Source organism: Microplitis mediator, chromosome 5, assembly GCF_029852145.1.
Source record: "Microplitis mediator isolate UGA2020A chromosome 5, iyMicMedi2.1, whole genome shotgun sequence".
Taxonomy (NCBI): Eukaryota; Metazoa; Arthropoda; class Insecta; order Hymenoptera; family Braconidae; genus Microplitis; species Microplitis mediator.
The window spans coordinates 17452224-17480068 of record NC_079973.1 but is presented as its reverse complement, the minus strand read 5'-3'; the positions used below and the strand labels follow the sequence as shown (position 1 = coordinate 17480068).

Sequence of the window (27845 nt, the reverse complement as noted above, 5' to 3'; positions counted from 1 at the left end):
AAAATAGTATACACTCCTTCCCGGTCGGCAGAAAGTTATCATAAAGATCTCATGAAGATAACATTTTTTGGATCCAATAAATTTAAGGAGGTTCGAGATCGATTATTTTTATAGGGGATCTCAAAGATTTTCTATTGTATTTTTGCAAGATTACTCCTACACACCAAAATTTCATTGATATCATATATTATAAACTGACTTAGTTTTAAGAATTAACACAATATATTTTTATTATTTTCTATGATTCTAGATAATAAGATGGCGGCTACTGAACACTCGTGTGGAGTTTGCTCTAAAATAATAAAAGAGAATGTGTCGTATATTGTGCTCAGAGTGCAATTTTTGGATTCATTTAAAATGCCCAGGAATAGATAGTAAAGAGTTCAAAAAAGTGGCTGCTGACATTCCGAAAAACGAGTCAACGTGGACATGTGACTCATGTAAAAGTGAGGTTAGTGTTATTGTCTCAGATGATGTACGAGATAGCTGTGATGATGATATAACTGTGACAAAAATTGAACTTATTTTCAATAAATATTTTACCCCGTTCAAAGCTAACGTGGAAAAAAGTCTCAGTGGAATCAAGTCTGAATTGGCGACAATTGCTCAGCAAAATGTGAATATGTCAAAGCGCTGTGCTCAGTTGGACAAAAGAGTCAGTCTGGTTGAATCTAAGAGGGCAAGTTTTTAAGCTCTCCCGTGTCGTTGGTTCATCTGCTGAAGATGTTATAGCTGAAACTAATGAGAGGAAAAGACGAGAAAAAAATATGATTGTCTATAATGCTCCTGAGTCAAAGAAGCAGGTAGGTGCTGAACGTTTCCAAGACGACCGTGAACAGATAGCAAAAATTCTGCCACCAGAATCGGCTGATGATATCCCTAACATGAAACTGCGCAGACTTGGTTGTGCAGTAGATAATAAAATTCGTCCATTGCTCATTGATACACCTCCAGTCTCTGCTGCGAAAAAGTTACTCAAGGCCAAATCTGTCAGAGTAGACACTGGAAATATTCTTTTTAAACCGGATTTAGCTCGGGCGCAACAAAATCACCTGAAAAGTCTTTGAGCTGAACTAGATGAGTTAAATAAGAATGGTGTTATTACTAATACCATCAAATATATTGATGGCGTTCCCAGGACAGTCAAAGTTCCTGCATTTCGTCCCCCCAAGGAAACGCACAAGGGTCAAACGGGATCTTCTGGTGTATTACCAAAACACCAGGGGACTCCGAACTAGATTGAAAAATTTTCCAGTTTCGTCCGCGTGTTGTCACTACGACGTGCTCTGTATCATGGAATCGTGGCTTCACTCATCAATATCGGACGGTGAAATTGTTGATAATACCTATCGCATTTTTAGGAAGTACAGAGATTCCGATACTAGTAACTTTGTGCGAGGTGGTGGTGTGTTCATTGCCGTTAAGCATAACATTACTGCCGAACCAATTGCTATCATTAATGCAGGCTTGGAGCAGGTTTACATTGAGATCAAGGGTTTTGGAGAGGATATCATCTTAGGATGTGTTTATATACCTCCGCAGTCACATGTGGATGTTTTGTCTAGTCATTTAGCTACTATTACTAATATCAAAAATAAATATCCTAACAATAGACTTTTGGTCATAGGGGATTACAACATCTACAGTAGTGTGCCGAAGCTCGAGTGTGAATCTAAGTTATATGAAAAATTCATACTTGCTGGATGTTCTCAACATAATAATGTCTGCAATGTTAATGACCGAATATTGGATTTATGCTTCAGTGATCTTGACATCGTGGTTGACGACGAGGACAAATATCACTCAGCAATCTTAGCTCGATTAAAATTCTGTACTAACCTAAAACGACAAGATGCTCCGACATACGCCTTTAAGAGTGCTGACTATGCGGCGTTGAACAACTATTTCCTAAGAGTAAACTGGATTCATCTATACACGATAGACAATACAGATGAAAAAGTGAACTGGTTCTATGACACGGTAAATAAAGGAATAGCCGAGTTTGTCCCACTAAATTAAAGAAAAATCGAAATTATCCATGCTGGTTCTCTAATGAATTAAGATATTTAATTAAGCAAAAGAAAAAAGCACATATGAACTATAAAAAAATGAAATCCAGAAGTAATTATGTAGTTTCTAGCAGCCTGAGATTAAAATGCAAAAGACTAAGTACGTCATGCTATCAAAACTACCTAAATAAAGTGGAAGGTAATCTGAGAAGTGACGCAAATAAATTTTGGAGTTTTATTAAAGATAAACGTCGAAAAGTTGTTGATATCCCAACTACCATGACCTGGGATAACGTGTGCTCAAGTAACGGAAATGAGGTCAGCAATCTGTTTGCGTCATTCTTCAAGAGTATCTACAAAACCCCGCCTGGTCTATCTCCTGATCCAACAGCTGATCCGGAAGAGGACAGAGAACGTGCTGATGCTCCAGATGCACACCTCACTGAATTTGAAGTTCGTTTCGATGATGTTTATCGTCAACTATGCCTGCTGAATGTTAACAAAGATGCTGGACCTGACGGGTTACCTAATTTGTTCCTAAGGAAATGTGCTATAGGTCTCTGTGAGCCTATCGTACATATATTTGATAAATCGCTTGACCGGCTGCTTTTCTACAGCTTGGAAAGTGTCCTACATCAGTCCCATTCATAAATCTGGAGAAAAATCTGACGTGATCAATTATAGACCAATATGATACAGTCTTCACTTGCTAAACTTCTGGAGAAAATAATCCTACCACAATTGAACTTTGCTTTCAAAAACATCATTGTGTCTCGGCAGCATGGAGTCTTTGGTGGTAGATCCACAACTACCAACTTGTATGGATATGTCAACTATATACTAAACTCAATGGGCAGAGGCAAAGAGGTACATGCGAAATACACAGACTTCAGTAAAGCGTTTGATATGGTCAACCATCAAATTTTGCTAAAAAAACTGAGCACCTATGGTGTTAAATATGAAGCGCTGGAATGGCTATTCTCATACCTTTTCAACAGGAAGTTACGAGTGCGAGTTAATGTTCACCCATCAAATGAATGTGGCGTCACCTCCGATGTCCCACAGGGTTCACATTTGGGTCTGATTCTGTGTAGTATTTTTATCAACGACATTAGTGATAACATAAGGTCAGAGTATCGACTCTACGCAGATGACATGAAGGTCTACAGGGTAATTAACAACGAACAAGACCCCTATATCCTCCAGGATGATATTTATGAGCTTGTGAACTGGTGCAGGATCAATAAATTATTTCTGAACATAAAAAAATGTGCAGTAATCTCCTTCTCGTGATCTCACTACCAGCTGCCTGCTATCTATCTGCTTGATGGTCAAGTTGTGCAAACCGTAAAGACAATAAAAGATCTTGGTGTAATCGTGGACGACAAATTGAACTTTCCAGCAGAAATTGATTACATAACTCTTCGTGCCTTTCGAAGCTTAAGTTTTATTTGCAGAGCTAGTAAGGAATCTAAGGATGCCCGAACACTGATACACCTGTTTTCGGCGTTCGTTAAGCCTGTACTGGAGTATGGGTCTGTTGTTTGGTCTCCATTCACTGAACAACAGATTGGTCGCATTGAAAAAGTACGAAGGAAATTCTGCAAATGTCTATGCTATTTCAAGCGATCTATAGGAATGCTCAGTGTCAACGATATCTATCACCAATACAAGATCAGTAGTCTAATCAGCCGCAGACAAGTTGCTGACTTGTCGTTCTTTTTCAAGGTCATTAACGGTTTGATAGACTCACCAGAAATTTTGGTTGATTTCCATTTGGTCTGCTCCAGTGCACATTTAAGAACAAAAAGGCTCCTATCAGTCAATAAAACTAATAAAAACTATGTATACAATGAACCCAGGAACAGAATTGCTAGGCTAGTAAATCAGCACTCTTCGAACCTCGATTTCTTTAGTGTATCTCCATCATCTTTTTCAGCGATTACAAAAAAATTATTCTGTTCTGACTGATTAGCATATAGTACAATAACTTTGTACCTTTTGAAGTGTTAATCGATTCAAGTTACTGTTGTTTTTCTTCGAATAAATTTAAAAATATGTAAATAATATTATATATACTGACGATTGGCGTAAATAAATAAATAAATTATTATTGCATTAAATCATTAAAAAATTTTTTTTTCATTAAATAATTTTTTTTTAATAAAATAAGTAATTAAAAAATAATCGCGGAAGTACGGCAACAACGCGCTAGTTGTTAGTAATTTTTTTGTGTATTATTGTTGGTCACACGGTTTATTACTAGCTGGTGCTCAGGTCCGACACCAATGATTATTGGTTATTCAAATTTCCCGCGGTTGTCATTTTACGCTGTTGCCGTCGTTTCTTAGGTTCACGACACATGTGACGTCATTAACTAAAATTCGCCTCTTATTTTATTAATAACTTAATAACAAACCCATGATTAAACTGAAAAAAAATATTAATGTGTTCAAAAATGTTTAATTATTTGATACTAAATAATTTATAGCGATAATATTGTTGTAGCAAAAACTATAGCACTTTAAAAAATTATTTCCATTTACGCCCGAGTGTAAGGACGAATTTTGAAAATTTATTACTCGAAAAGGGTGTAGTGAATCGATTTAAAATTTTAACGGTGATCTTTTTTTTCATAACTCTTTCGGTCAAAAAAATTTCAAAATTTTGGTATTATATCGAAAATCGGTCTCGAACCTCCTTAAGACATCTTAAAGATATCTAATGCGCTACCTACAGACATTTTTTAGATCTCTTCGAACAGATATCAGAAAGATAACATTATTCTGATGTCTAAAAGATAATGGATCGATGATATAATAAAGTTATTTTAATTAGGTATGATTTTGAGGTTACTTAATAATAATTAAAATTTCAAAATTTTTTGTTTTTTTTTGTTTATTATTTATAAGATAGTAATTCATTCAAAATTATATAATAATCTAAATATAATTAATAATAATCATTTAGTTTTGATAATAATAATAATAATAATAATATTTTCTTTTTTTTTTTTTTTTTTTTTTAAGAGAGTGGGGAAATGCATTCTTGCACTTAGGGAGCCGAAAAAAATGGCTCCCCGTGTGTCGGGCTATCCCTTAGGGAGACAAGTTCTCCCCAGAGACTACCGACTAAAACCCCTCTCTCATCCTCCTAGGAAGTCAACCGGGAACTGCTTTTCGCATTACTCCCGGTTGACTCCTATTTTAACTTAGGGGCCTTTACGGCCCCACGGCATCTATTGCCTCCTTTTTTCGGCGGAGAACCGTCTCTATGCAAGAGACGATCTCCGCCCATGCCTCTCTGCTTGAAAGCATAACTCCTATTATTGTCTCCGGGGTTATGCTTCCAAGCTGGCTTTCAATAGGTGCCCTCCACCTCGACTAAACTTCGCATTCGAAAAAGGTGTGGAGGGCACTGTCATTTTGTGACCCGCTGGATGGGCAGCACGGGTCTAAAGCTTTACCCATTTTATAAAGGTAAGCCCGGAAATACCCGTGCCCCGTCAGCAGTTGGGTGAGATAATAGTTTACCTCTCCATGCTGACGGTTTACCCAGATGTCCAGCCGAGGTATTAATCTGGCTGTCCATCTTCCGCGCGGGTCCCTCGTCCAAGAGTCTTGCCAGGAATCTAAACTTCGAGTCCTGGCAAGCTCTCGACGTTTCTCCTTGTCCTCCTCCAGGCTTTGGTGGACGAACTTGCGCTCCTGGGCTAAAAGGTCAATTGGGATGACCCCGGCTATTACTAAAGCCGCTGGCTCCGAGACCGTGCGGTAGGAGTTGGCAATGCGAAGGGCCCCTCTTCGCTGCACTGCGGCCATACGTTTTCGGTACTTTTCGTACCGCAGCGCATCAGCCCAGACTTCGGCACCGTAGAGCATTATTGACTCGGCAGTGCGCAGCAACAATCGTCGCTTAGAGGGTCGGGGACCGCCAACATTGGCCATTACCCTGCTCAGCGATGTCACTACGCCAGCTGCCTTGTCTGCTCTACACCGAATCTCGTCCCAGAAAGTGAGCCTCGAGTCTAGGCTCACCCCTAGGTACTTCACCGATGCCTTAGTCTGGACCGTTGCCAGTCCTACCTGCATATCCGTTATCAACGGAATATGCTTCTTCGTCAAAAGCACGATCTCGGTTTTAGCCAGCGCTAACTCCAAGCCGTGGCCATCCATCCAGGAGCGCACCCGACGCATTACCTGGTTGAGTAGCATCTGTGCCACCTCGACATTTCTGCCGATAATAACGGCAGCGATGTCATCCGCATACCCGACCGGGAAAGTGCCCTCAGGCATTTCCATCCTGAGGATCCCGTCATAGGAAATATTCCAAATGTCAGGACCCAGCCTTGGGCTGCCCCAGCCGTTATATCACGGCTGGTCGGGCCATCCGTGGTGGTGTAATTCAAAAAGCGGGCATCCAGGTAATCCTCCATGATCTTTAGGAGGTATCCCGGAATGTTAAAGTCCCGCTCCAACGCCATTATCGCGTCACACCACCGCACCGAGTTGAAGGCGTTCTTCACATCCAGTGTTACCAGTAGACAGACGGAGCGGGAAAAATGATTTCCACACTCCGTGCCCCTGGCAGCCTCGACTACCTCCTGGATAGCGTGTATCGTCGACCTCCCTTTCCGAAAGCCATATTGTCTTTCAGAAAGGTCTCCAGCAGCTTGGATTGCTGCGTGGAGGCGAGGCCGAAGAAGCTTCTCCAGAAGTTTGCCAGCTGTATCCAGCATACACAGGGGTCTGTATGATGATGGACTGTCTACTGGTCCCCCTTTTCCCTTGTCGATAAGTACAAGCCTGGCCTGCTTCCAGCGGGTAGGAAAGGTCCCCGCCTGCAGGCAAGAGTTGTACATCTCAAGGAAAAGGTCTGGATGCCCTTCAACTGCTGCTTTCAGCACCTCTGCTGGCAGACCGTCAGGGCCTGGCGCCTTTTTGTTCTTGAAGGACCGCGCCGCGCGTACTAGCTCCCCTTTTGTAAACAAAGAGAGCAACGCTAAGTCCTCTGGTGGTCGAGGACGGCGCGGCAGCTTGGGGTGACTGGGGAAAAGGGTATCGACAATCTTGTCAATAGTCCCTGCAGCCATTGGGGCATTCTTACCGAATGCGCCCAATTTGCGAAGGACTATCTTATACCCTAGCCCCCAGGGATCGTTGTTGAGATCATCCCCAAGCTCCTTCCAGCAGCGGTGCTTACTTCGTTGGATGGCCCGACGAAGCACTTTCCTTGCCGCTTTATACTCAGCAGTGCTCCGGGCTGCGTCGGAATCGCGGTGACGAGCTCGTTGTGAGAGTCTTCTAGTCCGAAGACACTCTCGTCTCATCAGTGCGATTTCGTCCGTCCACCAGTCACCAGTCACCGGGCGTCATTGCCCACGCTGGCAGAACCTTGGTACTGCGTCCTTGCAAGCCTGATGGAGGTGTGCCATAACAACCTCCACCATTTTATTGGCTTTTGCAAATAATAATAATAATAATAATAATAATAATAATAATAATAATAATAATAATAATAATAATAATAATAATAATAATAATAATAATAATAATAATAATAATAATAATAATAATAATAATAATAATAATAATAATAATAATAATAATAATAATAATAATAATAATAATAATAATAATAATAATAATAATAATAATAATAATAATAATAATAATAATAATAATAATAATAATAATAATAATAATAATAATAATAATAATAATAATAATAATAATAATAATAATAATAATAATAATAATAATAATAATAATAATAATAATAATAATGCCCACGGTGCATGTTGTGCGGCCAGCGGAGATTTTGATTACTCCGTGGCGCACCGTGGGCTAGATAGGTCAGCCCTCCATCTACTGACCTACTAAGCGCACAACAACCTTCGCATTGGGTTAACTCCCCAATGTGAAGTAAACTGAGTTCAAGACAATCCTGAACACAGAAGTGCTCCCCACAACCGGCCCTTCTCGGATGAGGGCTACCCACTAGCTGGGCGGAGCACCGAGATTCCGAACGATGACGACCTTGGCGAACAACGGACCGCATTTAGGTGGACGGAGGAATTACGAGCCGATCTCCTGATGTGCTATAATAACAGTGAACCGGAGCGGAGAGGCTATATGGCCAGGATGCATGCTCTTTGGAGCGATATGCACCCTAATCATAGCCATTTTTCACAACAACATCTGCGTGATTATGCCTCTCATCTCCGGCGAACACGAAGATCACTGTTAAATAACAGACGGCTATCTCACCGTCTGTCTTTTCCAGCACAGCTACATCAAGAGAGACGCCGTTCTTCCGAAGACGCTGACAATGATTTTGAAAGACGACAAGTATGTGTCTCTAAAAAGACACACTACCCCAAAGACCAACTTGACACGGTAAACCACGAGCTATCGCTTCGGATTCAGGAAGATTCTACTCTACTCACCATCAATCAAGCTGTCTATGATGCTGCTTCCTCACTCTTACCTCCGGCAAGAAATAATACTTCTTCTCCGGAGGCTAAGATGAGAGGTCGCATTGGGCAGCTTTCACTGAAGATTGATGATCTCCGGAAACATGTCTCCCGCATTCAGTGTGTTATTGAGTACGTAAATGCTCGTGAAGCGTTTACGCCTAAAGTCCGCCGTATTGCGGCTGGACTACGATATCAACATCACACACTGAATAAGGAGAATCTTCTTAACATCAAAGAAGGTTCTCTCAACAGGTTGCGGGCTCTGGTGACTGCTAAAAAGTCACTAGAGAAAAAGCTGAAGCGGCTTACCGATAACTCTTTGTTTCGGTTAAGTCCTTCACGCTTTCTGACACCTAAGACATCTGTTTCTGGCGATCCCCCATCTATCGAGCAAGTAGAAGCTTTCTGGTCCGAGTTGTATGGTGATCAACCAGACGTGAATCGTGACACTCCAGCTCTCAACGACTTCGAGGCATTTTGTCGCCGCCACCGAAACGACAATGCTGATGAAGAGAGCCCTGAAGTCAGCGTAGAAGAAGTTCGTTTGGCTCTGAATAATGGTAAGAACTGGGCTGCTCCGGGTCCGGATGGCATTAACTTGTTTTGGTGGAAGAAACTTACTTCTAACCACAGCCAGCTGGCCCGGATATTTACAGCGTTTATCAGAGGCAACGAACCTATTCCGTGCTGGCTTGTAGAAGGGCGAACCGTGCTCATCCCTAAGAAGGTTGACTTGTCCGACCCAAAGAACTACAGGCCTATCACCTGTTTGAATGCGGTTTATAAGATTTTCACCAAAATCTTGAACAATCGCATTTTACAGGAGATAGATCCTGTATGGCAGCAGATATACGAACAGCGTGGCAGTAAAAGAGGCCTGTCAGGTTGTAAAGAGAATCTGTTAGTAGATCGTTGCGTCATTCAAGACGCGGTCTACTATCAGCGCAACCTGTCAATGGCCTGGATTGACTACCGTAAGGTATTTGATTCAACATCTCATGAGCTCATTCTTTTTTTGCTCAAATGCCTTGGGGTCAATCGTGATACAGTAGGATGCATACAGCGTACGATGCAACTTTGGCGAACACGGTTCCACATATCATGTGGCATCGACAAACGTGTGACCGAAGTTGTACAGTACAAGCGAGGTGTCTTCCAGGGAGATTCCCTAAGCCCTCTGCTGTTTTGCATCTCACTGCTGCCGATATCTGTTGCGCTACGCCGTACCCGTGGATACTCAGTGGGCCCACCAACTGATCGGAAATATTCGATCACCCACTTACTCTACATGGATGATCTGAAGGTATATGCTCCTGATGAGGAACACCTTCAGACAGCCTTAAACATCGTAGGGGAGTATACACGGGATGTCGGCATGGCTTTTGAGTTGGACAAGTGCGCGGTCGTTAATCTGGTGAAGGGTAAGTGCTTTGATTTGCGCGAAGATATCGAGTTAGTAGATGGGAGCGTCATTGACCATCTTGACGCCGGAGAGTCGTACAAATATCTAGGGATTGACGGGAGTCCTATGCAGGATGTCTCGAAAATCAAAACGACTCTCTGCAGCGAGTATGGGCGGAGACTCCGGAAAATCTGGTCATCAGAACTTTCCGGGAAAAACAAAGTCTCTGCAACTAACATGCTTGCTGTCCCAGTACTACTCTACTCTTTCGGTGTCCTTAAATGGACCCGAAAAGAGCTTAGAGATCTCGATATCAAGACACGCAAAGTCATGAATATCAATCGGAGCATGCACCCTAAATCCTCAGTCACCAGATTATACCTTTCCCGGCACATCGGAGGGAGAGGTCTACAGAGCTTGGAGTGTCTACACGATCGTTTGGTTTTGGGTTTCACATACGAAGTTGTCAATTTCACTGCAGATGAGGACGACTTCCTTATGCAGATTGTTCATAGTCATGAGAATCTGCAGAAGGGAGCGTTCTTATATAAGGCAGCAAAGTACGCGGCAAAATCCCTCGGTCTCGGAAGAGTAAACCCTCTTATTGAACTCCCTAAGGAGGAATTTAAGAGTGTCGTCAGGAATGCTGAGCAGCAAAAACTGCTCAGTACACACATGGACAAGTCCATGCACAGCGTTTTCTTTAAACACGTGCGTGATCATGGCTTGTCCACCCAGCTGACGTTTTCCTTCCTTAAGTCAGCTGGCCTGATGTCCGAGACTGAAAGATAAATCTTTGCTTGCCTAGATAGTGTAATCAACACCCTTGAATACCGTGCGAAAGTACTCCAGTTGCAGCTACCCGACACTTTGTGTAGGGTGTGTAAGCAACATCCTGAGACGCTAATGCGTCTCTTGTCCGCATGTTCTGTGTTGGCAAGAAAAGCATACATTCAGCGTCATAATGCTGCTCTGCGAGTACTTTATTACCATGTAAGACATACGTATCGATATAACACCAGTGCTGCCTTATCTGCCAGGAGATATTCCGCAAGTTGTTGAGAATGACCGTCGAAAAATAGATCACAACAAACCTGATATTGTGCTCCTCGATTAAACCACTCGTGACATTTATGTCATCGAGTTCTCAGCACCTGCTGAGTACAACATCACGGTTAAAGAGGAGCTCAAACACGAGATATATCAGGATCTTCTGTTTGAAATTGGCAATCTTCACCCAGGTTACCGTCTCAAACATGTCGTACTCATTGTTGGCGTCCTAGGAGGGATGAAGCAGACTTTTGTCTGCACTGGCTAGAATACCAACTTGTTCAGCGCAAGTTGAGTTTCTGGCATCGCGGATGCAAAAGGCTGTTATTCCTGGGTCCCTCCGTCTCCTAAGGCAACGAAACTTGGCCTGCTGCGCATGCTGATCATCTTGTTGATGAAGCATCGCAGTAGTAACGATTTGGCGCTTAGGTGAGGCCCTCGGTAGAGTCGGACTACTGGGGATAACCCCCTGAGCAATTAACTAAAAAAAAAATAATAATGATAATTTTCAAATTCACTTCAACTTCTTTATCACCATGATCATTTTTGTCACCAGTATAATCCAATTGACATTCACCATTAACTTCAAAGTTTGATACCCTAATTAAGAAAAATCATTTGAAATGATTCAAAACCGTTTGAAATAATTTAATACAATTTTATCCGACTAATATATAGATGTACACTTAGCATGGATTAAATCACTTTTCTTATTCAGGGTAATGATTGGGGCTTAATAACCTGAGGTTCCTAGAGATTAGAATTGTTCATTGAATTATTTAAAAACTTTCGTAAACGTCCATTTTTTTTGGCTCGTAGATAATTCTTTACATGTTTTTTTGAAGGAAATTTTTTATCAATCACTTTTTGCATGTATATCTATTTCGTAGGTTAGACTAAACTAAATAAAATATATGAATACCAAACATCAGCTGATAAATTTAAGTTATGATCAAATGTTAAAAAAAAGATATCTTATTGACCTTATAAGGACATCTACAGAAGTTATCTTTTAGATCTCGATAAACCGATATCCGTAAAAAGTTGTCAAAAAGATGTCATTCATCTGGCCTTTCTGATGTTATTTCCGCCGCTTAGAATTCAATTCATTATCCGGGATTTCTCCCTAGGGTAGCGATAGAAAATTTTGTTGAGCGAATGGAGGTTGCGGACAACAGTAAAGAATACGAGGAGTGAACCCAAACGCCTTTGAGCTTGGTTACGTTGCATTTATTAATCGATAAACAGGGTGAAAAGATATTAGAAATGTCTCTCACTTACCTTGAGATGAGTCTGTTCTTCTAGCAAAGCAGGCATTATCACTCCAGAACTTTGTGGCTCACCTGGCCTCTTCCTGATGGATTCGGTTGAATGGGCACTGCTGGGGTAGTAGGATAGAGTCTTATATGCTATTTTCGAATGAACTCACTAAGTTAAGATTATGATCTTTTGTCTTTTTATTTAACTTTTCAATTACAGCTCTTATACACTATAATTGTTACAATGGATTGCACTTATGAAAGATGTAAAACCATTTAATTTGATGATTATTATTTTTAATTACTTTTAAATGCGTCCGTATGTAACCTTATGGCTTTTATGCACAGATTGACTCGAACCGAGATCGGACTATAAGTTCACTTGATTTTTGTGTCACTATTCGATCAAGCCGGAATGATTTTCAGATGAATTGTAAATAACAAAATAATACCGCTAGACGATATGAAAATATCGGCCAAGTACCTTTTATTAAGGACGGTTACTTATTGCTTTGTCTAGGACAGATTTTTGCAATAAGATTATGGGCTATTGACGCCGTTTACACGGTCCGCAGGACTCAAAATTTCAAGATCTGATCAACAACCACTTCACCGTTTTACATGGATCGCAGGACTCGAGATCTGAAAATTTGATCAACAACCAAGGCCCTGAGCCATGTCGCTCAGGCTATTTAAAAACTTTGATTGATGTTTGATGAGAGTAGTCGAATTGTCATTGGTGAAAAATGACAAGTTTTTATTTATTCGTCCATGGTTACTGCAAACATCTTCGCGCTACTTTCATACGCATAAGTGATGGTAGAACTGACGCTGCGTTTTTGCGTGTTTTTGTAAAAGAGGAGTTTCGTAAATTTATTTATGAAATAAAATAAATTAATAAAAAAAAATATATTGAACACTGACATGAATGCCAAACGGGTTATTTTTTGTTTTAAAAAACATCTTTGAGACAACAGAATCTCCCCCCCCCCAAAAAAAAATTTTCACACAAAAAAAATTAAAGATAAAAAAAAAAAAAAAAGAATTCTGTAAACCAAAAAATCTTGTCTATGTCAATGTCAGAATGATTTCTCAATAATTCCTGCAATTATGATAAAAAAAAAGAATAATTCCAGAAATGAAAATTTGGGCTTTCTTCTAATTTCTTTTATTAAAAATTTCGATTTCAAACAAATAATGAAAGTTTTGTATTTTAACGCAAAAGTACCGATAAAAAAATTGAAAGTATCGTTACCATCGTATAAAAAAATCCGTTAGGATGGGATCAATGCTTAAATATGATAGTCGATCAAAAATTAAAGAACAAACATGAAAAAATTATAATAGAATTTCTTAACCAGAATTATTTTCAAATGCACAATCAAATTTTTCAATACACATCGAAACTTATAATAATGAATAGATGGTCCGACATTTTACGGTTTATATTTACAATTTTACGACATAAGACAAATCGTCTCGTCACAATATGCGTTTTACAAAATAGGATAAAAAATCTAGTTAAATTAGTGTTAAGAAAAATTTGTCTATCCGTCACTGGCAAACGGACAAGTGAACAGAGAAAATATAAAAAAATAAATATAAAAACTAGAACATCCGTGGAGAATATAAATATAGAAACATACAGCAAATAGTTATTTTTCTCGTCTGCTAGACAAACGAGTAGAGAACATTCATTTGTAGCCAACAGTATCAAACTCACAACACATACATAATTGTGTAAACTATAAAATCTGAACTTACAACATACGTGCGTTATATGAATGTATTTATTGTCACTAATTGAACTAGATTCTAGCCAATTTTTTCAATAAAACTATGTCTCTCGTTTTACTTCTAGTTTGACGTGTACTTTTAAATGTAATAAATAAAATCGTTAGAACATAGTAAAAAAATAATTTCGTCAATCCCTTACATGAAACTTTAAAAAAAAAATGCCATCTGGCAGTCAGAATGGAAGATAGATTTTTTGAAAAATTTCAGCACTGCCCTGATTTTTCTCTAGCTCGCGCCCAGTTTAAAACCAAGGCCTTGTTAGTTTTTATTAGGGTGGAAGCCAATTTTTGAAGGTCAGTTTTAAAATGTGAGATTCTTAATCCACGATTTAAATATTGTTAATATACTTATATATTCATATATAAATGTACGAGCAATACAAATTCAATCACGTATTAATAAAACCTCGGATTGACAAACTAGCTTTGAATAAACGTGGTTAAATTATCCATCAGTTATATTTTTGAAGGTATATTAACTTTAAGAGGAGACAATAAATATTTTTTTAAAAAGAAAATTACTACATAACTACTAAAGTGATCGAAAGATTTAGCTTATCTTCTGAATTGCTCAAGATAGTAAGCACCCACAGAATGAGTGTGAAAAACTTCATTAAAATTCGTTAAGAATTGAAGGCGTTATCGTGATGACAAGACTGATTATATTCATATGAGATACAAGTACTTTTGAAACATAATAAGTAATAAAAAATATACTTTTATAATATGAAATTGTAAGATTATTTTGTTCACTAAAAAATAAAACTGATGGAATAAGATTATAATGTGAAATGCATAAGTTACCCGGGATTAAAACCACAATTAGTAATTTTCTTGATTCTGTCCAAACTTTAAAGGATGTACAATTATTGGAAGAACTAATCAAAACGTTGAGTTTAAGGTGTAACGTTACGGAAGGTTGAAAGACTCAGCAGTTTTGCTTCCCCAATGCTCTTTTAGCTCGCCGTGTCAAGGATTCGGGGTAGGATTGGCGTAACTCAAGTAAATCAAATTTATTATTAAGGAAACTCAAACAATATTTATTATAGCAAATTAGAGATACGATTCTCTCGGCATAGATACGTTTTTACAAATGGAAGCATAAAAGTAATACAATACGGGTTGACGAGCCGCGATACTTGACAAATTTTACGGTTTAATTTAACGGAACTAGCGCCCATGCCATCTATCGCAGAGAGAGGCTCTGCGAGAAAAACCCTGAGGAGTGCGGGAGCTTAAATAGAATGTCACTTCACTTCTCACCTGGGTATCCGGAGACGCGAATACTCATCTCCATGAGATACCCAACCTAGTGTCTGCGTATAATTACCCGCTGTGAGCGTCCCGTCCGCTAATTTGCGCGAGACCTCATCTAAATCCGCGATTCCGCAATGAAAATATAAATGCAATACGGTAATTGCATGTGAGTACGGGGTGTGATGAACGAGCACGTCCACGGACTCGTACCGTATTATTATTATTAAGAATAAATAACTAAATAATAAGAAGAACATAAGATCATACTAAAAGAAAATACTAAAATAAACTTAAACTTAAATCACGAGTTTAATCACAGCGGTGACTCCGTCGGTGGCTGCGTCTTGAGGTCCTTGCCTTTTATTTTCTCCGTGACCCTTCCGTTGGCAACGGTCAACTGTACCAACATCTCATCTTCGTTTACCCGAAGGAACTTTTGTTGCTTGCCCCGGTGAGGCTTACGTTTAATCTTTTGAAAACAGAGTGAGGGAGGTAGCGGGTTAGTTTCGTTACTGCTGGATGCTGTTGAGGAAGTCATTAACGGTTCTGCTGTCTTCTTTAGTTTCTGTAGGGTAGTTATCGAAGTTGGGACATATGGTTCGACTGACTGGCTTGAGCAACTGAGCGCGTACACTGATCTCTACATACTGCCTGGCATGTACGCCTTACGAATTTCCTCCAGTGTGGCCGAGATATCGTCGTCGACTATTGGAGCCTGACTGACCCTTTCGAGTTTGCGGACAGGTGGTATGGGTTAAGAAAGCTGGCACGTTGGTGAAATCTGTGGTCCTTTCCTGGTTCCTGAAGACCCCTCTTCGTAAGTCTCTTTATTAGCGAGCTGGCTCGGTATTTTGCAGGGCTTCTTTACTGGTGGAACCTATTTTCCCTGAGGTTTAGCCAGGTCTTGAGATCGGACCCTTTTTAACCGCATGTTAACCTGTTTTGGTTCATTAAACATTATTGCTTTGAGACTGGAGGCTGCCGCAGCCAAAGGAGCTAAAACGGCTGGACGTTTTTAAGCTGGGACGTCCTCCTTGGTCCAATGCCCACGACCCTTATCCTGCAAACGAGGAGTGGCTGGTTTTTCAAAAACACCCTCTATTGGCTCAGTAGGGACGATAACCATTTTGTTTGGTTTTTTTTTCAGTTAGGATGCTTGTCTCCTTAGTTTCACTATCTACTTTTTGCTTGTCGGAATCGAATGTTTATTCAGTTTCATCGGATGTTATTTATTCACCGATCTCTGTTGACTTCTTCACCTTCTTTTTATATGTCCCCTCAACTTTCTGTGCTTTTATCTTCTGTAGCTCGTCGTCCACAACCTCTAACCGTATCTCAAATACACCGAAATGACCTTTCACTATTTGCTGCTCTTCTTCTCCCAAAACGTCCTTCAACTCCTGGCTCACTCTTTCTAGTGACTCCCCTATCTCCATTTTTCCGACTCTAAATAATATCAAATAAAGAAAACAAAAAAACCTGATCGCAACAACAACAGAGACAATAATATTATATATTTTTCAAAAAAAAAAAAAAAAAAAAATTAGAGGTATCTATGCCTTTGAATTGTATTTTACAAGAAAGAGTCAATAACTATTTCTGGTATCTCTCTATCAATGTATGGTTTTAGATCATTCACGTGAGCTACCTGAATTTTCCCACCTCAGCTGGTTTCCACGTCTTTCAAACGAATTAACTTAGTAATGGTGTAACCACCGGAACATTTATTAGCTTATTTGCTCGCGATGTTATCAAGTACGGACGATAAATGATATTCGCGCTTCGCTACTAGATCTTCCAACCCTGATTTCCTTTTTTTAGCGTCTCGAATGCTGATTGCTTTTTATTGCCCCAACGCCATTTTTTCTTTTTCTGTAATAAGGTCAAATTTTTTGTTAATTCTGGACAGTTAGGAATAAGCCTACTATACCACGATACCTTATAAACTGTCGTACTTCTTTGGTATTTGTTGGGTTTTTTAAGTCTATGGTTTTGACTCTTTTGGGGTCCGTGCGTATACCTTTGCCATCGATCACGTGTCCCAGGTAAATTAATTGAGTTTCCAGGAATTTACTTTTTTCGCAGTTTAGTTTTAAGTTTGCGTCCCGAAGACGTTTAAATACCTCGCGTCATATCTCCATACGCTCTTCAAGGGTACGTCCGAGCACGATGATGTCGTCTAAATATACAAAAAAGTACGGTTCTAAATCTGGACCGATGATACTATTTAGTAATTGCTGTAAAGTTGCTGATGCTGAATGTAAGCCAAACAACATGACTTTAAATTGAAAGAGACCCCGACCAGGGACTGTAAATGCCGTAACTGGCTTACTGTCTTCACTGAGAGGTACCTGCCAGTAGCTATTTTCCAAATCTATCGCTTATACATATTTCGCGGTACGTAATTTATCCAAAGTTGCATTTACCTGGGGGAGGGAGTACGCATCATTTTCAGATATGTCGTTTACCTTGCGAAAGTCTATGCAAAAACGATATTTCTTATTTTTCTTTTTAACTAACACGATCAGAGAGCTTCACGGACCACTCGAGGGTTCTATCACGCCTTTCTCAAACATTTTATCGACTTCCTCATTAATTATTTGCTGCATGGCTGGATTTCGCGGTGTGTAGCGAAAGTTTTTAGGTTCTACCCCTGATTTTACTTTTATTATGTGTTGTCCAACTGAGGTCGGTCCTCTAACGTTTGCGTTTGATTCTAATCCAGTCTTGATTTCTTTTTTCGCTTCGATTAAATGATTGCTGATGGACAACATGTTTATCGCGTGATACGGTCGGTTATCAACGATATTTAATAGAATTTATATTTAATAGAATACTAAAGCCTATAGCTGTCAAATAGTCAATTCTGAGTAAAATGTCCCCATGAAAACTGGGCATGATATGAAATGGTAGTTCCCGATTAGTTTCTTTTATACGAAGTTTTACTTGCGCGATTCCCACACACCGTACTTCTCGACCGTCCGTAACCTTAGCTACTTGATTAAGAGATTTATAACTAGAGTATAATTATTTGGACCGGACATAGTTACACAAGTTTTGACTTATCAAGGACGTTGTTGTGCCTGCGTCGGCCAGGCACCATATTGTCTTGTTTCCAATGCTTACCACGATGTAAAGACGTGAGTCGTATGGCTTTAGTTCTGTTTCAAGCTTGTGTATGGGGTTGCATTCCACCTCAGGGTCTGTCGTGTCTGTTCGTCTGATAGGGGTGTTTGTTGGGGTGGTGGGGTTTGTCAATAATTCGGATTTTGGCGGAATGATTGACTTGGACTGTTGTTTCTCCATGGAATTGACTGGCTTGACCCCTCTGGTTTATTCTGGAACGAATCTTGTCGCGTTATTCCGGGCTGATCCGTGTTTTCTGCACTGACCCTTTGTTCATTTCCCGAACGAGGACAGCTACACTCCCAACTCCATATATTTTTCTTTCCGCATAAAAATTATTACGCTTCTTAACTAGGAGACTTACTGACTTGAAATTTTAAAAGAACAATACTTAAAGTACAAGAAAATCGACTCTTATGGGGATTTGCAAGAGCTTAATAAATGCAAATTTTTATATTTTCCAACCAAACGACCTACAGACCGAAAATTATGAATGAATATTATCTTTACAATACGAGGAAATGAAAGTCGTTAGCTTTGTTGAGGAAATCGACTCTTATAGAGTTTGCGGAGGTGTAAAAACTGAAAATATTCAAGTTCTTTAGCCAAGAGATCCACAGAATTGAAATTCCAAATGAATATTGTTTACGATATGAAACAATCAATAGCGTAATTTTTTTTTTTTAAGGAGATACACTCTAACATTGGTTTGTAACGGTGTCAAAAATTTTACTTTGTTTGATTTTTATACAAAAAATCTACGAATTTGAAACTTTTAATTAACATTAGTTACAACACGTGAAATTAATCAATGGTCAAATGTTTTTTTGACGACTTAAATTTGATGTGGGTTTATTTATTTATTAATCTTTATTCTAAGGCACAGGCCAAATGACAATTTTACACATTAATATAGTTTTTTACAAGAGTAATATTATTACTTAAAGTTACAATTTGTGAAGGAATATTAATAGATGATTTAACTCTTACTGTATAATACAATTTCTAAGCTGATTTCTAATTTGCTATATTATAAGAATTGTTGTTTACTTTCACTTAAAGTCTAAACTTAATAGGTAATCATCCATTTTATTTTTAAAAACCTCAAGACTATTCGATTTTAATATCTCAGGAGGCAGATTTTTCCAGAGACGAATTATTGAGACAACAAATGAATGCTTGTAAAACACTGCAGCAAAGTTCGGAATTTTAAACAATATATTATTATTTTTTACTACCAATCTCTCCGATCGTCTGACATCTACCTCCTCGACAAACAGATCCCGCAGATATTGAGGTTTTCCTACTTCCAGCAGTTTGAAGAAACAACAGGTTATATAGTCATAACTCTTCTCGAATTAACAGATAGCCATCCAAGTGTACGCCGATACGGAGTTATGTGCTGGTCTCGTTTTAAAGTAAAAATGAATTTAATAGCATTATTCATAGGACGCTGAAGTTTCAAGTTATTTTCAGCAGTAGAATCAGTTTGTACAACAATACAGTAATCGATAAGTGGAAGAATAGTAGCTGAGACCAGCAGTGTTCGGCAAAAACAAAAATTTCATTATTAATTATTTAATTTAAAAAATTAATAATTAGTTATATAATTATTACTAATTTTTTAATAAATTGATAATAATTCCACACAAAAAAAATAAATGAATTTAACCCTTAACGGCCACACCTCCCTCAGGCCTCATAACGGCCACATGGGGTAACTCATTACCCCACGCTAAAAAACCCGGCCAGACAAGATGTGTAAATGTTTTTGAGACTTTTAACTAATTGGGTCATGTTCGTTGATGAGTTCTTCAATATTTCTAATGGTTGAACTTGGTTTATTTATAGATGGCGTTCTAAAAACTGGTCATATAGGTCAAAATTCTGAAAAAATGGCTTTTTTTGCAAAAAAATTCACTACTTCGCCATTTTGCAATATTAACGACTAGAACTTTAGGGTTGTCTGCACAATATATACCACTACTACAAAAAAATAACAGTATCCACCAATTCTTCAAAAAGTATAGTTATTTTGCAAAATTACTATGGAGGCAAAATACAGGCTCAATAAGTTATAGATCAAATTGAATGGAATATAGTATAGTGCCGGATAGCTCAACTGGTAGAGCACTCGGCGCGATACCGAATTGGTCTGGGTTCGATTCCCAGTTCGGGCTATCTATATTTTTCTCAATTTATTTATAAATTGTCTTATTGAAAAGGTTATTTGCATGTTTGCATGTTTAGGTTTCCACTATATTTAAATGATGTCCACAAAAAATGAACAACTTACCTTTATTTTATCGATTGACTCTGAAATGAGTTGATAGAAATAAAATAAATATTGTGACTGAACTGCGGTTACGGCCACACTGGGGTAACTAGTTACCCCAGGCCGATAAAACGAACGCTCACAACGCCACCGTGCATTTCTTTGGCTTTCTATGTAATGAAGTCACATCTCACACATGTCTGTTACCGGCAGATGGCGTTTATTGTATTTATTTGAAAGGTTTAAGACCTCTAATCCCACTTTTTTTAAGCCTGGGGTTACTAATCACCCCGTGTGGCCGTTAAGGGTTAATTGGAATTTATGCATAGATATATTATTATTTGAAAAAAAAATTTATAACTTATTGAAGATCGATAACTAATTACAAAAAAAAATCTATCTTTCAAATTATGATTCTACAAACTCATTCAAAGCTTAGAAATTAGAAAAAAAAAGTTTTGAATTTCTAACAAAAATTAGAAAAATGTACTGGCTAATTATTGAATACCCAAACAATTAACAATACATGCAAAGCATTATTAATTTTTTTTTTAGTTAGAAAAATTTTCAGCTAATTACTAATTTTTCTTAAAAAATTAGAATTTATTTTCATCTTATTACTAATTTTTCTAAAAAAATTAGAATTTATTTTCATCTAATTACTAATTCTTTTAAAAAAACTAGAATTTATTTTCATCTAATTACTACTTTTTCTAAAAAAATTAGAATTTATTTTCGGCTAATTATTAAGTTTTCAGAAAAATTAGAAGATTTTTTTGGCTAACTATTAAGTTTTCCTGAAAAAGTAGACATTTCTTTGCATTGAAAAAGTAATAACCTTTCTCAAATTATTAGAAGTTTATTCCACGTACTATTACTTCTAATAACATACTAATATTAATCGTCCACTTGAAATTAAGTATTTCCTTCTTTAATTACAAAAAAAAATTTCCATATCGCGTTGGTATTTCCTATTCTGTTTAATATGTACACAAAATACTTTGCAATTATTCTGTGAAATAAATAGAGAATATAAGATTTCAAGCCAAAATTTTTGATTTCAAATTACCATAGAAGTATTTGATGATCAGAAGAAAAATAAACATTTGTTTGAGGTAACTTAAGATGCGAAAAAAAATCACAACTGCTCAATGAAATAACCTCGCATGAAAAAACTTTATATGTGAAAACATATATGATAGAATATATGAATATTATAATGTGATATATTGTACAATATATAAAATAATATTTATATTTTTGCCGTATTAATATATGATAATATATTGAAAATAAATATAATTGCTAGAATATATTATCAATACATTTATCAATATATGACTTTTTATGTATGTTTTGCATATATATTTTAATATATCTTTTTAATATTGATATATTATATTGAAAGTAGTATATTAATTAATATATAGTATTTTTTATATTTTTTATATATGGTTTCCAATATATTGTAAAATATATGGCACTTTTTTTACTTTTCTTAGGTTATTGCCAGTAAATATAAGGTCAATGAAAAAAAGGAGAAAAAATAATAAATTTGAATTTTTTTTGTGGAATTGTGTAGAAATTGAAAAAGTATATTAAAAAATAAAATTTTCAATATATTGCGAAAAATATAAGTTTTGATATACTGGAAAAATATAATTCCAATATACCGCGAACAATATATTTAATCATATAAATTCTTTCATATATAATCAATTATATTAAGACCATATACCACTAATTATATGAGTCAAAATATATGAATAAATATGTCAAGTTTATTATATTATACTTATAAATTATATATATACTATCCATATATGATGAGAATATATTGAGCATTATATGAGATAATATATATATAGAAAAATACAAAACATTATATACAAGTAAATATATTATAATAAATATTGAGACAAATCGCTTTTCGTCTTCGCGATTTTTACCAGCAGCCACCAGAATTCGCGGGTTGAACCCTAGCTTAGGCTGGCCTTTACGAACTTTTATTTATGCTGGACAGTGCAGTGGGCTGGGGTTCTTGCAAAGCAAAGACCCGCACTTATTCAAATTCGGCAACGTATAAAAAGCCTATCAACTTACCTCACGGCTTATTATTTTATAGATTATTCTTATCAATAGTCGAATTACTATTTGTAACTTAATTAATATTTATTTTATCAGACTATTCAATAATCTTACCAGTAAAATAGGAAATAAATAAGATGAACAGTGATAGATGGAATAAAAGAAATTAATCAGAATACTTTGCAAGTTTATTGCCAATTATAATAATCAAAATTACTTACAAGAAAATACAAGCGCTGGATATAATGTACAGATGCGTGGCACAGTATAATTTTATATTGCGAGTATATCGCCGGTAACGTGCAGTAATATTTAATTGAACTAACTTCGTTTATAATAATCAGTAAACTTGGACAGTAAAGTATATCGCAAGAGAATTACTAGTAATACAATTGTAACGCAAGTTAATTTCCCAATTTACAAAGTAGTTATCCGTATTAACAAAGTCGCAAATAAATTGCTAGTATATGACAGTAAAACTAAATTATACGTCTTATTGCTAATTGGTCCAGGATCGAAGTGATTGACCGATGATTTAGGGCGTAGGGCTAGCCTCGGGACCGTCCCCACTTCACCCTTACAGACATGCGTCGACGTGACAATCAGTCATGTGACCATGTCACTATAACTTGTGTAGTTTTAGACGGCAACGAGACGGGGAAAATTGGGAACCGCAAGGCTGAAGGCGAAGATGACAATTCACATTGTCTCAATATATAATCCAATATATGTAAAAAACATATATTTTTCAATATAGATATTTTTGCCGCTATATATTTATCACATATTCACCATATATTTTGTTATATACTTTTCACAAAATATAGCTTTTCCATGCGGGACATCCTTCTTATCGAAATGAATAGAAATAATTGTTATAATAGTTCAAGAATATTAGTTAATATTTATTTTTCCTTAACTGTACAACGTTACGTTTTTTACAGATTAGTTAAAGAATATAATATTCTAGATAAGGATCAATAAAGGCAAGTCAGTTTGAAAGTATTTTAATATCTGATAATAAATAAACAATTTTTAACTTCCCGCTGAGAAAATCGACGATTTTAAAAAAATTTGGGAAGTTATTGGTTTCACCTCGATTTTCAAAAACCGGGTTTTCATCATATGTCGACATTTGAAGGTGCTAGGATGCTATTCTGACATTTTCAGAGCGATGTCTGTATGCATGTATGTTTGTGTGTGTGTGTGTGTGTGTGTGTGTGTGTGTGTGTGTGTGTGTGTGTGTGTGTGTGGATGTAAACCTCTCATATCTTTTTGATGAATGAACCGATTTAGATGGTTGTTGCGGCATTTGAAAGATATCTTCTGAACTTACATTTTCAAAAAAAAATTTAGACCATTTAGTCAAATAAACTCGGAGATATTTAAGAAATACGAAAAAAAAAAAAATTTTTTTTTTCGCTTTGTTTTTTTGGATATTGTGAAAACTGTTGGATCGATCAATTCCAAAATCTAATCAGCTCTAGAACTTGATGAAAGGTTTCGATTGCCACCAAGAACGTCTTAATCAGATAATCCGTTCAAAAGATATCGTCGACGAAAGAAACAGTAGAAAACGGTTTTTTGCAAATATCGTCGAAACGACTACACCAATCATTCCCAAAATTATATCAGCTCTAGAACTCAATAAAAGCTTTCGATTGCCACCTCAATCGTCTCAATCGGTTAATTCGATCGCGGGATATCGTGGTGAAAGAATTGGTAATAAACGGTTTATTTGAAAATAATGGAATGAAGTGCAGCGTCATTTTACTGAAATTTCAAAAAAACGGTATAAACATTTCACAAAAACGCAGAGATGTGTTGGAACAGCTATTGCATCACTTGGCGGAGCAATCTCCTTGTTGACAGAACCGTCATCAGAGTCAGTAGACTAGACTCTATTATTAAAATACCTCTGGGATATGGGAAAGATCTTAACAGATGTATTTCACCAGCAATCCAGTGCAAGAAAATCATTCATAACACCAGCACTGGATAAAGATCTTAAGACAACTCTAGAGGCTAGTATATCCGATGAGTGGTTGTACGGCGAGAAATTATCAGGACATGTTAAAGAAGCAAAGGCCATAGTTAAAGCCGCTGCTACGCTGAAGACAGCAGACAAACCTGTCACAAAAAAACCCTCGAATAGAAGCTTTGTGTCGGGTAACGCGAAAAGCCTGCCTGTGAGACCCAGACAGGGGGGCTCGTACTTACCAAGAAGGGTCAGGAATGTTAACTCTTCCTTACCCACGCTATGAGCGTGGCGCCGCCTTTTTTAAATTTTATTTTTCTTCTCGTAACTACTTAAATTCGTACTTTTGAAAAAAATTTAATTTTTTCTTTGATCTATTAAAAAATTTGTAATGCTATTTACATGCATAAAAACCCTTGGAAAATATTTTTACATCCTAAAATTCGAGACCGAGTTTGAGAAAACGGCGCTCTGCCGCCCATCGTGGGTAAGTCTCCCGATCTTTTTCAAACTGCGATGTTGCCAACTTTCTTTGCCACCAGTATTTTAGAATGTTTTACCACACGTTCAACACAACTGGTAAAGAGAAGTGATTTTTCAGGTTAGTTTTTATTTTAATTATATTACTTACAAATTAATTGTTATTTAAGTTAATTGTTATTTAATTTAATTAATAATTTTATATTTATGATTGACACTAGTTTCTTATGTTAAAAACGTATTTCACGTGTGATAATAATAATAAGAAAATATTATTATATAAAATAGAAATATAATGATATAAACTTTAGTACAAATAAGTTCTGAAAAAATTATTATTCATAGAATAATACAATATTTATATATATATTTATATATATATATATATATATATATATATATATATATATATATATATATATATATATATATATATATATATATATATATATATATATATATATATTATATATATATATAAATATAAATAATAAATATAATTGAAAATGTTAATTTTTCGATTTTTGATAATAAATAATCTGGTTCCATGAAAAAACTGCGAATTTATATTACAATTTTTCTTTGGTAATTATTAAATACTGTATAATAGTCGTGGTTGAACGTTTGGCAACAGCGCGTTCAATTTAACACGGCGGCGCGACGCTAACCACGTGGGTAAATTCAGCTGGCAAAAGAACGTGGGTAACGAAGGGTTAATTACAGGCCCATAGTCCCGTTAAGAGCATCGATGACCACTCAAGGAACGAGCAGCGAGAGGTCAAAAGCTCCGAGAAGGAAGTAGAGGCAGAATGCAGTCAGGAAACTCAGAAGGTACTAGAGATAGCAGGCAGAGTCAGTTTTTTTATCGATCACTGGAAAGAGGTAACAGAAGATAAATTTATCTTATACTGCCTAAAAGGCTGCAATATTTCCTTTGTTGAGCCGCCAGTTCAGAGGTGCGAACCTGCGGAGCCGGTATGGTCACCTGAGGAATATATTCGAATAGAGGTGGCAGTACAGAAGCTGATCTCAAAGCAAGCCATTGAAACTTGCACTGAATGTTACAATCAGTTTCTCTCGTTGTATTTCTTAGTTCCGAAGCCAGATGGATCAGATAGGTTTATAATCAATCTTAAAAATCTTAATAAATTTATTCAAACCTCACATTTTAAAATGGAGGATCTGAAATCGGCAAAAAGCTTACTTAATAGGGATGGTTTTATGGCAAGTATTGACGTTGAGGACGCTTATCTGTTAGTACCAGTAGCAAACACTTGTCGAAAGTTCCTTAGGTTTAGATTCAAGGGCCAGATGTACCAGTTCACCTGCTTACCCTTCGGTTTGTCAATTAGTCCATATATTTTTACGAAAATTGTAAAGCCTGTCGTTAACAAGCTCAGATCGCGGGGCTTATTATCGGTGGTATACCTGGAAGATTTTTTGTGTATAGGTGATTTTTTTGAGGCTTGTAAAGCTAATGTAGAGTATACAATCAGTATTCTTGAATCCTTGGGCTTTATAATAAATTATTCGATAAGTCATATAATTCCCAGCAGGAGGTGCAAGTATCTTGGTTTTATTCTCGACTCACAGGCATACCTGGTGGAGCCAACACACAAAAAGAAATCTCAAGTTATGGCACTCTTAGAAAACATAGAACCTAACAAGAATTATAAAATTAGCAATATTGCTCATGTAATAGGGACCTTAGTTGCGTGCTGTCCAGGGGTAGAGTACGGTAAAGTTTTTTGTAAAAGACTTGAGAGAGCAAAATGGCTAGCATTGTTGGTTAATGATAATGATTTTGAAGGAAAAATGAAACTAAATAATCATACTTTTGAGGATATTCTTTGGTGGAGAAAGAATATACTGGAAGCTAGTTACAGAATTAAGTCACAGAAGTATAAATTAGTTATGTTCTGACGCCTCGAGAACGGGCTGGAGAGCTGAGTCAGATGGAAAAGTCACGCACGGGTTTTGAAGCTTAAAGGATCAAAAATCTCACATAAACCACCTAGAACTCTTAGCAGCTTTCTTTGCATTGAAATGTTTTGCTTCGGAAGTAAAAAATAGTGAAATATTACTCAGAATCGACAATACAACAGCGATAGCATATATTAATAAAGCTGGAGGCATTAGATTTCCAGGCCTAAGTGAGCTCGCGAAGGATATATGGCAATGGTGTAAGAGTAGAAATATTTGGGTAGTCGCTTCTTATATTCCATCAAAACTAAATGTGGAAGCAGATCGAGCTTCGAGAGAAGTAAACTTAGACACGGAATGGGAGTTGTCACAAAAGGCATTTAACAGAATTGAAAGAGTTTATGGCGTTTTTTCAATTGACCTTTTTGCCTCGCGCATCAATAAAAAATGTATAAGATTTTGCTCACGTTATCCGGATCCAGAGGCTAAAGTTGTAGATGCGTTTACGGTTTCGTGAAAGCATGAAAGTTTTTTCGCATTCCCACCTTTTGCACTAATTTTACCAATATTGAGAAAAATTATTAATGATAAAGCGACAGGTGTACTAGTCGTACCTCTCTGGTCGGCTCAACCGTGGTACCCGGTGTTTACCTCTCTCGTATGTCAACCACCGTTGATTCTTGAACCTTAAATAAACTTATTACAATCTTCTTGCAGGCAGCAG

The 27845-nt window shown here is 37.0% G+C and overlaps 2 protein-coding genes across 3 annotated transcripts in view; both read left to right on the top strand.

Moving 5' to 3' along the window:
- Positions 1 to 4126, top strand: part of LOC130669047 (uncharacterized) — a 198901-nt gene extending 194775 nt beyond the window's left edge. For both annotated transcript variants that reach the window (XM_057471712.1, XM_057471711.1), the window contains exon 3: positions 251 to 4126. In XM_057471712.1, coding sequence (XP_057327695.1) covers positions 1093 to 2019 — 927 coding nt within the window. In that variant the 5' untranslated portion in view covers positions 251 to 1092 and the 3' untranslated portion in view covers positions 2020 to 4126. The remainder of the gene's footprint in view (positions 1 to 250) is intronic.
- Positions 2289 to 4853, top strand: LOC130667334 (uncharacterized). The gene is made up of 3 exons (XM_057468847.1): positions 2289 to 2582; positions 2694 to 3179; positions 4848 to 4853. Exons 1-3 carry the CDS (start codon positions 2289 to 2291, stop codon positions 4851 to 4853), a joined length of 786 nt encoding a protein of 261 aa, XP_057324830.1.
- The last annotated feature ends 22992 nt before the right edge of the window (positions 4854 to 27845 follow it).